This window comes from Eschscholzia californica, unplaced genomic scaffold, assembly GCF_041429995.1.
Source record: "Eschscholzia californica isolate CP2 unplaced genomic scaffold, dmEscCali1.0.p SCAF_1, whole genome shotgun sequence".
In the NCBI taxonomy this organism is placed as follows: domain Eukaryota; kingdom Viridiplantae; phylum Streptophyta; class Magnoliopsida; order Ranunculales; family Papaveraceae; genus Eschscholzia; species Eschscholzia californica.
The window spans coordinates 37334965-37347220 of NW_028238198.1; the positions used below are offsets into that span (position 1 = coordinate 37334965).

The 12256-nt window shown below is 35.1% G+C and overlaps 2 protein-coding genes across 3 annotated transcripts; one reads left to right on the forward strand and one right to left on the reverse strand.

Annotated features, from left to right (window-relative positions):
• Window positions 1-6129: 6129 nt before the first annotated feature.
• LOC147566537 (stearoyl-[acyl-carrier-protein] 9-desaturase, chloroplastic-like) lies at window positions 6130-8572 on the forward strand. 2 transcript variants are annotated; one of them, XM_086653027.1, is made up of 3 exons: window positions 6130-6589; window positions 6920-7436; window positions 7741-8572. In XM_086653027.1, exons 1-3 carry the CDS (start codon window positions 6372-6374, stop codon window positions 8299-8301), a joined length of 1296 nt encoding a protein of 431 aa, XP_086509153.1. In that variant the 5' UTR covers window positions 6130-6371; the 3' UTR covers window positions 8302-8572. The 2 variants fall into 2 exon arrangements, with proteins under 2 accessions (XP_086509153.1, XP_086509152.1); XM_086653026.1 differs by having other exon boundaries at window positions 6389-6589; window positions 6938-7436.
• A 316-nt stretch (window positions 8573-8888) lies between these two features.
• Window positions 8889-12151, reverse strand: CLPP3 (CLP protease proteolytic subunit 3). The gene is made up of 5 exons (XM_086653028.1): window positions 11697-12151; window positions 11448-11562; window positions 10977-11152; window positions 9412-9507; window positions 8889-9338 (listed from the first exon to the last, which is right to left on the reverse strand). Exons 1-5 carry the CDS (start codon window positions 11997-11999, stop codon window positions 9102-9104), a joined length of 927 nt encoding a protein of 308 aa, XP_086509154.1. The 5' UTR covers window positions 12000-12151; the 3' UTR covers window positions 8889-9101.
• Window positions 12152-12256: the final 105 nt, after the last annotated feature.

Consider the following 12256-nt stretch of genomic DNA (forward strand, 5'->3'; position numbering starts at 1 on the left):
ATATAAAGAGTTATGATTTAAGGAGATATCAAGGATTAAGATCTAAGGGCTACGGTTTCATAACCCAAAATACAATTAATATTTAAAAAGTTATGGAGATAATAAATTGTCAATAGTTATATAGATGGTCATTAGTATATTATTAATTTGTCACTAACTTTATGATAGTGGTTATAATTTGGTATAAAATTTAAAGGTTGAGATTTAACTATGGAAATTAGACGGTCAAAATTTATTGTGGGTTTGTATAATAGATTTAGTGAGTGGGTGAATGAATTATGATATTTCTAGGTATGTAAGAAATCTAACGGTCAAAATTTAACAACAAAGGGAACGAACGGATGGATTTATCTTTTGGTTTGTCCCGGTCAGCAAAACACATTGTGTTTTATATTAACAAAATAAAAAAATAATACTAAATCAACTAAGAAAAATTATCAATTAAGAAAAACTAAATTCAAACCATTTTGTTGTCGACAAAGATTTCTTCTACTAACAAATGAGAAATGTTGTAAGTGAGAGAGAGAAAAAAAATATAGAAAGAAAGATCCTAGGAGGAAAATATATATAGAAAGAAGAGTGAAGAATATGATCCATTAATCTTCTTCTTTTATAACCGAAGGACAATTACTTTTTGAAAAATTGTGAAGATAGAGAGGTTTTGAGAGAGATATAAAGAGTTATGATTTAAGGAGATATTAGGGATTAAGATCTAAGGGCTACGATTTCATAACCTAAAATAAAATTAATATTTTAAAAGTTATGGAGACAATAAATTGTCAATAGTTATATAGATGGTCATTAGTATAAAATTAATTTGTCACTAACTTTATGATATTGGTTATAATTTGGGATAAAATTTAAAGGTTGAGATTTAACTATGAAAATTAGACGGTCAAAATTTATCGTGGGTTTGTATAATAGATTTAGTGAGTGGGTGAATGAATTATGATATTTCTAGGTAGGTAAGAAATCTAACGGTCAAAATTTAACAACAAAGGGAACGAACGGCTGGATTTATCTTTTGGTTTGTGCCAGTCAGCAAAAAATATTGTGTTTTATAAAATTTAAAGGTTGAGATTTAACTATGAAAATTGGACGGTAAAAATTTATCGTGGGTTTGTATAATAGATTTAGTGAGTGGGTGAATGAATTATGATATTTCTAGATAGGTAAGAAATCTAACGGTCAAAATTTAACAACAAAGGGAACAAACGGCTGGATTTATCTTTTGGTTTGTCCCAGTCAGCAAAAAACATTGTGTTTTATATAATAGATTAGAGAAGACAGACGTATACATGGATGAGACCATAAAACTGGCCCAATTTGGTGAGATTTTTGTGGATGGTATCAGATTGAGTGAGGCTAAGGGGGATACTGAGTATTTTATTACCAGTGAGTTTCAAAGGTTGCTTGGAGTTGAGGAATGTTCCATTTCAGATTTGAGAATCAATGGAGAGAAGTGAGTAAGGCTTGAGTTTTTGAAATTAAAGTCAAGGGGTTGACCTTTCAACAAAAAAAAGGGGGGGTTGACAACATCCATAAGTCATTCCGATAAATTTAATTTAGGGAAGTTTTAAAGGTGCCCCTGTAAGTTGTAAAGGCGCCTCCTTCTTTAACAAACTCCACTGCAGATCTGCCTTGAGAGAAGCGCCTTTAACACTAATAGAGGTGCCTTTATCAACATCCCATATAGTGTGGGTGTTGAAGTTACCAAAATGTGGGTAAATTCTTTCCTCACCCAAGAATTGTAGGGTTGAGGGGTCCCAGGAACGGTATGAGGAAAAATACTTGTACCTAAGAAATTGAATCCAAAGGGAGCTGGACTTTATCCTCTATGTATAAATAACATAAGTATTCTCTAATATTTTCGGAGAGTAGATAGCTTTCACAATCATATTATTCCTAGGTCGATGTTTTGGAGGAATAAGAAATATTTTCGGAGAATAAAATATCATAAGGTGGAAAACTAAAAATATTCTCCCAAACACACCCTCTATTTTATGTCAGCGGTATAATCGTTGACTGACAAAACTCGTCGAAATCTCATCTTCTCTTCTCTCTCTCTCTATATTCTCTGTCCTCTCTATCTCTATCTCCGACGAATGAGAAGAGCCTCTTCGCTGGACCCCGTCTAGTTTCAAAATGCGATTTGGTTATCGGACGAGACCAAATCTCGGCTCTGACAAAGGGGCTCCTCCCCTTTGCCTGAGATAGAGAGACAAGAGAGAAGAAAGAGAGACAAAGAAATAAAGAGATGAGGAGAAAAAAAAGGGAAGGTAAGAGAAGAAAAGTGTCGCCAAAAATGGTGGAGGTGTCGCTGAAATTTGTAGTGAAGGTCGCCAGAGTTGATGGTGGTAGTGAGAAAGGAAGAAGAGTGAAGAAGTTGAAAACTATAAGGCCATGTTTGGCGTGCGGGAATGGAATGTGATTCCTGGGAATCACATTCCCGTAACGTGATTCCTGGGAATCAGATTACTGTAGTTTGATGGTTGGTTTGATCAGGAATGGGAATTTGATTCCTGACATATTCCCAATTAGGTGTTTGGTTCGTATAGGAATAAGAATGTAAATGTTTGTAAAAGTTCACTTTTACCCTTAAACTACATAAAATACACATCAACTTTTTTTAGCATAAAATATACATCAACTTTGTAATATATTAAAATCAGTATTATTTTTGCAAATTCGTAGATATGAAATAATAACACGATACATCAAAGGGTTAGAATTTAAAGATAATAAATAAATATCTTAATACAAATTTATCTAAAATAAAATTTTGTTCGTAAACCTAAATAGAAATTCATCTAAAATTAAATTTCGTTCATAAACATAAATAGTACTTATTAATACCAAATCCTACAAAAAAATAAAATTGGTAATTCAATATTTTGTTAAGGATATATTTGTCAATAAATATTAATATATGTGATTCCGGGGAATGGGAATCACAAACCCACCTCTCCTCCTGGATTTGCTATTACCCCTTTTTGAGGGATTCACACCCGGACCCACACCGACTTTATTCCTACTTAATAGTTGTTGGGGCCTCTAAGTTTGGATTTCTCTATACTAAAGTTCTTTATTTCATACTTGATTTGTATTATAGACTCTTACGAACTAAAAGGCCGTGAAAACAAACCAAAAAAGTCAAATTCCACCAAATGCCCTTAGTTGTGTACTTCCCATTATGCAAGTCTGTCATTGATATATCAAAGATATGATAAGCACGATAACCGTCGAATCCAAATTCTTATAGGAACGAACCTATAACCCAACTAAACTATGGCCTAAAATCCAACAACATTATTTATACTTTAATAACCCAAATTCCATAAACCATGGAATCCACATCTTCTGGGAATCAAACATGATACCTCCAAGATTTTAGAGTTTATATCAACATTATTCACTACTTGGGCTACCAAATGTTTGACTTCCATAATGCAGCTCAAGTCCCACCAAAATGTCCTTAATTGAGTACATCCCATAATGGGAGAATTATCATAAATTCTTCTTAATTTATTCGTAATTGATTTGTCTTATCCTCAGATACTATTCTGTTGAATGACGACATTGTTGACATGAACTGCAAGGGTATACCTCCACCATGGGGTATCATATTAAGTGACTACTTGCAGAATTGCACAAATACATGTGACTCCTGCTTGGTTGCTTAAGTAATTATGAATTACAATGTGGGGCCACAGGGGCCACAAGTCTCAGTTAGTTTCTTGTCACAATGATGTTGCAAGAGAAATAGATCCCGCCAATGCTAGATTGGGTAAAAATAAATGTAGATGCGTCGTTCAGTGACATACATAATATTGCAGGTACAAGCCTAATTATACACAACAATGAATCGAAATTCTTAGAAGCTCAAGCAACAACTACTAGAAGTATAAATGCAGAGGAATGCGAATCTATAGCTATTCTCAAAGGGATGGAATGGGCGGTAGGCCACAATTACAGGAATATTATTATAGAAAGTGACAATATCAATGTGATCCAATATTTACAGAACAATAGAAATGAAATACAATGGCAAACCAAAAAGAATATACAAAAAATAAAGGAAATCACACTCAGGTTGGAATCTGTTAAGTTTTCTTATGTGAACAGGAAATTTAATCAAGTTACAGACAGACTGACAAAGTGGGCAAGGAAGAGGAATAAGACGCAGACATGGAAGAACATCCCTTATTTTATTTTGAATATGTACTGTAATAGAACTCTCGTTGTTTAATGTTATTTTATCATTTCAACAAAAAAAAAAGAAAAAAAATCAAAGGCCGCCCCTCGACTTCAACATCATGAAATCCTAACTGAATTTGCATCCACTGCTGCTTTTACTCCTGTAAGTTCACTCCATCAACTTATCTAAGGCGTTTCTTTACTTATAATTTATACTTGTCAACAATATGAATCATATTTCCACCATACCAATCAAAATTCTATCTTGGAACACACAAGGCTGCAGATCAAAACTAACAGTATATTATCTTAGAGACTTGCTGAGCAAACATAAACCTAATGTCATTTTTCCACAAAAGACCAATATTAATAGATATCGGACATCTAACATCCTTCATACCATAACTTACCACAATTTCCAAATTGTTGATCCTATTAACACTGTTGGTGGCTTAATTAGTTCTTGTGTGGACTGATGATATTACTATAAAGATAAACTATGATGATAATCATATAATTCATGCGAAATGTTTGCATAATGCATCTTGTATTGGGTACATGCTCACATGATTTATGGTAGTCCTTATTATCATGATAAAGTTAAGCATTGACATATATTACATAATCGTCATGGTCATACTATGCTTCTCTGGATTGTTATAGGAGATTTAAATATCATTATGCTTACTCATGAAAAACAAGGAGGTAACTAAGGATCCTCCTCTCTGAACCCTCACATTATTAATATCATTAAGCAAATGGGCCTTAAACATTTAGGTTATATAGATGAGCCTTTTAATCGCTCTACATCAAATAGACCATGAAAAATATCAGATTCATGATCATAACTATTTGAAAAATGAGATTAGAAACAAGATCACGAACATATCTGAAACGGAATCCGAATCAAGTTTGTAGATAGATATACTCTTGACACCAACACATTAATCAAACCATGAAAAATCAAATCATCAACACAAAAAAGTAGATCATACATCACATAGACCTATGAAACCGATACAAAAAGTACACATTAATACGATTGAAAAAAGTAGATCACATATTTACTTTTGAAAACCGACACAAATTCAAATCAATAAACCAAATCATGAAAAGTAAATAAAAACCGAATAATCGAAAAATCAAATCATTGTTGCTTTGATATTGTTTTGGAAAGAGAGAAAAAATCGATCGTCGATTTCAACACCTAACCGGTTCCACTTCTTTCATATTTATTTTTCACATCTTTATATCAACCTGAGTTAATATAAGAGATAATAGTTTTGATCTTCTTCCATAAGAGAAGTATCTTCGGCCTTGTGAAGTGAACACATTTTTCTATCGCTAAAATGCCTTTAGGCCATATTATATTGGCCCAAATACCAAATTAGTTTGGCCTAACAACCGTTGTTCTAACAAGATCTACAAATATCTTGGAAATATATTCTTATTAATAGTTGTTTCTTTCCAAATGCTCATTAATGAAGCAACATAGGTAAAACATGGTCTCTACGTTTTATCAACGGTTGCTACTTGCTAGCACACACAAGAAGTGTGTTTGCTTTCTTTTCCGTGTTGGGGACTATTCAATAAAGATTTTGTGTACTCAATAAGTCAATATTGGTTAGGTAGCTTTATTGTTTTACTTCTAGGCCTTGCTATCGAAATTATGTGGCAAGTTCTTTTTGAAAGTTTAATTCAATCTTAACCAATTTTTTTATGGAAAGTTTACGTTTTAACAAACGAGTTTTGAATTAAACTTTCAAAAGAAACTTATCACACTATTTTGGCATAAAATTTGTCAACTTTTTGATAAAAAGTGCAATAGTTTACTACATTTTGTAGCCGTTACTGACGTTATTACAAAAACAATTGTTTACACAGTATATATATATATATATATATATAATATAAGAAAAACTGAAATTTTTTACCATGCATTTGGTAACTTTTTGAGAACAACTAAATGAAAGGTTTTAAAAAACAACTTCTTTATTTTGACTTTTTTGTAAAATTGTTTATCATTTAGAACTTGTTTTGCACCATGGAAAATCATTTTAAAATAGATAAACTTTATTAACATCCAACTTGAAATGAAACAGTTATTTTGAACAAAATTCTACAATTTGAACATCTTTAGGATCTCTCTTCTTACAATCTTTGACGTTTTGTCTATGTGTATATATATCTCCATGTTTAAAGTTAAGCTCTACTCTTCACTTCCTCTTCAATTCTACCTTTCACTCTCTTTCAAACAAGAAATGGCTATGGTTACAATTAGCACCTCGGTCGTTACGAGCTTTCACTCCCAAAGCGGAGCTTCACTTCATCTTCCCCGTCATCTTAAACATTTTAGGGTTTCCTCAACTTTATTCAGCTCCAAATCCTCCAAGTGAGTTTACTAAAGAGAGTGGTTTATCTTTTCATGCAATTAATTTCTTCTTTTTTTTTTTAAATTATTTGTCTAACTTAAGCTCTTGCATTAGTTTATCTCTAGTAAAATCAGTTTTTATAAAACAAGTTTTCTTCTCAAACTTAAATTTATTGAGCTGAAAAATACATGCAATGAAAAAAATCGCGTGTTGTAAAATCTAATTTTATTGAAGTGTTAAAAGTACGTAAAACAACCAAAATTGTAAATGTTTAGTGTCTAGATTTTAATTGATCCAATCATAAGTTTATTGGTGAAAATCTGAGATATTTAAATTTAAATTTATTTCAGGAAGGTAGTGAATATCAGGAAACAAAAGATCAAACGCCATCAATATATAAATCATATAAAGGCGACACACTCTATTCCACAAGAAAAGATAGAATTATTCAAATCCTTGGAAACATGGGCAGAGAGCAACCTTCTAGTATATATAAAACCTGTAGAGAAGTGTTGGCAACCTCAGGATTTCCTTCCAGACCCAAAATCAGATGGATTTTATGATCAAGTGAAGGAACTAAGAGAGAGATGCAAAGAAATCCCAGAAGACTACTTTGTTGCTTTGGTAGGAGACATGGTAACAGAGGAAGCCCTCCCAACCTACCAGAAAATGTTCAATGCAGTACTGAGCGGCGTCGAAGATGATGCAACTGGTGTTAGTTCAAGTCCATGGGCTGTCTGGGCAAGAGCATGGACTTCTGAAGAGAATAGACATGGAGATCTTCTTAATAAGTTTTTATACTTGTCCGGACGTGTTGATATGAAACAAATCGAAAAAACAATCCAATATCTTCTTGGATCTGGAATGGTACGTAAGATGAACTAGATATTGTATTCTTAATTGATTATCAGAGCACCATTTGTGCATCTTGAACTAATCTCGCACGTCCCCTCAAGTGTAGGGCTCTTTTGAGCCTAATACATGTTATTTTTCTTGGATGAAGAGGAACATTGTGGTTGTTGGGCCTATCACACATGTGCCATGCTCTCATACCATGTTAATTTTTTGGATATCCAACTCAAATCCAATTAGCGATGAGTTGAAAAGACTTATATTATATCTTTATTATGAGAGTACCATTTGTCGACGTGAGAATGTGTTTTGTTTGCAGAACTTACAGACAGAGAACAACCCTTATCACGGGTTCATTTACGGGTCATTCCAAGAAAGAGCAACATTCACCTCACATGGAAACACAGCCAGGCTTGCCAAAGACCATGGTGATTATAAACTTGCACAAATATGTGGGGTAATAGCAGCAGACGAAAAGCGCCACGAAACTGCTTACACCAAGGTCGTTGAGAAGCTCTTCGAGATTGATCCTGATACAACGATATTAGCTTTTGCTGATATGATGAAGAAAAAAATAACAATGCCAGCTCACTTAATGTTTGATGGAGAGGATGATAAGTTATTTGAACATTTCTCATCTGTTGCTCAAAGGCTTGGAGTCTACTCAACTAAAGATTATGTAGACATAGTGGAATTCTTTGTTGAGAGATGGAACATTGAGAAACTATCCGACATTTCAGCAGACGGTCGAGAAGCTCAAGAATTTATATGCAATTTAGGTAAGCGGTTTAGAAGGTTAGAAGAAAGAGCACAATTGAAAGCAAAAGTAGCCCAAAATATTCGTTTTAGTTGGATTTTCAATAAGGAAGTACTAATCTAGTCGAATTGTTGCTCCTGAGACTCGAAGCAAGTGGTAAATACATTATCCCTAAACAAAATTTGATCTTTGTTAATGTGCATAAAATAATACACCCTATCATATCATGGTGACTTATCATTCATCTTTTTCTCAATATCTCTGTTTCATATGCTTCTATGATGTAACATACTTATTATTCATGTTTTATGTTGTCCTCTGTGTATAGAGAGGTATCTACGAGTATTGAAGTAATGTGCCTCAAGAAAGTTAAAAGTAAAAAAATTATTTTTAAGTGTCGTTTGACAAGTAAAAGTTCGAAATTATTCTATTTCTAGCAGCCATTTCAAAAATGGTTCACCAGCTGCTAGGTCCAGATGGATATAAAGCCTCTTGGCAACCAGAGTCGATTGCAAAATATATGCGGCTATAGTGAATATTTTTTCTCTGCTCCAATTATGTCTCAAATTCATGGAAAGCTTGATCCCGAAGGTTTAATAGGCCACTTTAGTGGTTCTGCCATCAACTTACCCTATTTGGGGAGTACCCCAATTGGTAGAGGTTGCCGAAAATAGCAGTTAAAGTCAAAAGTTCCAATTTGCAAAAGCTGATTTTAAAATCTAATTCATTAAGCCAACAATCATAAATAAGGATGAAGTTAATTAACACCGCCTACTATAATTGACAAGAACTTGGAGGCATGCCTCACTTCATATCACAGACCGGGCAGACCTTATATATACGAACTCCAGAGAGGAAAGCAATGTTTTAGAATTTCATTCTTCCTTCGAGTACTTTCTACTCTCTCAGTGTTACACCTGCTGCTACTGTGGTAACCCCCCCTTGTTTAAAATCCTTTCTTCTGAGGGCAAACTTTTCTTGGCTTTTCTACTCCCTTCAACTTTCCATTGGTCCCAAACCCTAGTTTTGGGAGGAGGTACTGCATCTGCAATTGGTGCAACCAACCCTGGCTTGCCATCATCTATAACTGCATCCACCAGCCCATATTTCATAGCCTCCCATGGATTCATAAAATTATCACGGTCCGTGTCCACTTCGATCTGCAACATAAATAAAGCGCAATGAGAAATTGAAGAAGGGAGCACTTAGATGCACATTATTAGGACTACTAACCTGCTCCTCCGGCTTCCCTGTTATCCTGGATAGTATCTTGTTCAGCTTAAGTTTGTGGTACATCATTTCCCTTATTCGTATTCCCATTTCTGTTGCCTGAATTACATTAAAAAAAAACATTGTTAAGCCACCTTCTCCCCAGCCTGACAGCTATGGCATGCATCCAAGGGACAAAAGGGAGAAATTTAGTCCTCAGTGGCAGGTGAGTACTCCCATGAAAGATCAAAATGCATCTAAGCAAATATGCGATAAATAGATACACTACTTACTGAAATCTAGAAACTGAATAGAGCAGATGCTAGGAGAGGAAAAAAAGGAAAGTATTCAGTACAATGTGTTCAGCCAAATACTTTAATTATAAATGATCAATTGTCTTCCAGTAATGTGATAGTTTATGTCTAAATTTTAATTAGATACTTGAATCCGAGGAGTTAATGGTATAACCTTGTACACGAGGGAGCTTAACATCAAAAAGCAACTGCAGTCAATCACTGCACTCCGTAGATAAAAATTGTGGCTTCACTTATTCGAGGAAAAAAATTAGAAGAGCCGCTAATCTCTTACTAACCTAGCTTGATTTTTCCTATACGTTCGAGTAGACCAAGAGCTTTACAAGATACATCCTAAGAGAGCTAGAGAGCTGGAGACGAGAACTGGACCAAAAAAAGGCCAGCACAGCATTGACACAATGGCGTAAATATATTCTAGATCGAGTTCTTAACCATATAATCTTGATATCGACTTTCAAAATTCTAGTTTTGTGGCCCGCTGGGCTTATGCCTCGAGGTAGGTCAAGAAGCCAGTCTTATTGTTTACTTGGGCCGATATCTTCTTGTTAGCTGTTCTCCATAAACTTGGAAACATATGGCAAGAGCCAAAAGTAACCAAAACAGTCCTTCAATTTTTAAAGTGGATGGAGGACTGCCTTAGGAACCGCCTTAAGGTGTGCATTGAACTCCCTAGATATGTAAGATACACCGCAATGGATACTGCGTTCCAGGACCCATGCGGAACTACCTAATCGCAATTGGAGTCTAAAACTTTCAGACCATCGACATACAATAAGATACTTGTGTAAGAATCTAGTGATAAGACTAAGCTAATATACTAGCAGGGCTAAGCCACATGCTCACAGATATGCACCCTTTAAGATCAAACTGCAAATTGGTTTCTCGAGCACCTCTAAAGAGGTCTCTGAGTAGGAAGCCAGTAAAAGGGCAAACAAAGGTAAAGAGATATCTGGTCTATGATTCCAATAGCGATTATTTGGGTAATTTGGCAGGATAGAAACGATAAAAATTTTAAAGAGTCCAATCCAAATAGCGAATTGGCGGTGGAGGATGTTTTGGTCATGCGTTCCACTGGAAAAGAAACACTGTTTGCGCCAGGAACATCACTTTTACGGACTTTGTGTCCAATTGGGAGGCTATCATGATGTAACATTAGGCCCTTTTAGTTTTTTAGCCTCCCTTAATTTTGTCTTTCCTGTGTATATCCTCCTTTCATTTTTATTAACATTAATTCAAAGTTTCAAAAAAAAAGAACAGCATAAACCAAGAACTAACCTTTCCCCCTGAAGTTCCAAGAGGTTGATGGATCATCACTCTGGCATTGGGCATGCAAAATCTCTTCCCTTTTGTACCAGAGGCAAGCAGAAAAGCACCCATAGATGCTGCAAGACCCAAGCAAATAGTAGAGACATCTGCTTTGCACAACTTCATTGCGTCATATATTCCCATTCCTGCATGTAGAGCACATAAGGTAACAGCAATAAAAAAAAAATCGAGGGAAAGATGCTATCTGTTTCAGAGTACCACGGAAAGAATGGAAATAGAACTTGATTAAGTAAAACAATGGTGTGATGATGGTAACTTAAAGCTTATTACACATTGAGGCGTAAGCCTTGAGGCAGAAAAATAAGTTTTTTAACACGTTGATGATGCAAAAAAAAAAAATGAACATGAAAACAACATAGCCAAGCTAAGTTGTCCATTTAATCCTTTGGTATGCAAGATAATGCAGAAAATTTAACATACCAGCAGTGACAGAACCACCAGGCGAATTTATGAACAATTTAATGTCTTTTTGCTGATCTTCTGCATCTAGAAAGAGGAGTTGACTGATGATCAAATCAGCAGTCATATCATCAACCTATCAAATCAGATAAAACACATTCAACAATAAGGGGATTGAATCAAAATCCATCTAAAACCCTTGAGGGTTAACCAATTTGAGCTTAACAAAAAAATCATGAAACTCATCAACCCATTGATCCAAATCAGTACCTGAGATCCGAGAAAGATGATTCTCTGACGGAGGAGCATATTGGTTGTATCGAGCTCTTCGAAATTAGGCAACGAATTGGGAACAACAGAGTTAGAGAGTAGCTTCAAGTGGGGGGGAGAAGTAGATGATGATAGGGCAGTTAACTGGGTGGATTTTTTTTTAAGGAGGGTTGTTGATGCTGGGTGGAGATGCTGTGGTTGGAACTTGGTGAATCCGCCATGGGGAGGAGGAGGAGGAAAGGAGAAGGAGGAACAAGTAGGGGTTGCTGATGAAGTTGGGAATTTCAACAGACCAATCTCCATTCTCTTCCGCTCTTGTCTCTATATTTCTAGTTTGCCCTAAAAAAGTACTGTACCAGTTTCTTGATGCTCCTCCACCCTTCTTCCCCTTTGCATATGAAGCGATTGGGTTAGATATTCCTCTGTCTATTTTGGAGGGAAGTTCTAAACACGCCATATACAACTGCTTTAGGCGCCGTAATTACACATGAAGAGTAATTAAAAATTTAAAATACCACCTAAATTGTCAACCCAATCTTGGAGAGGGTAGGATTTGGAGA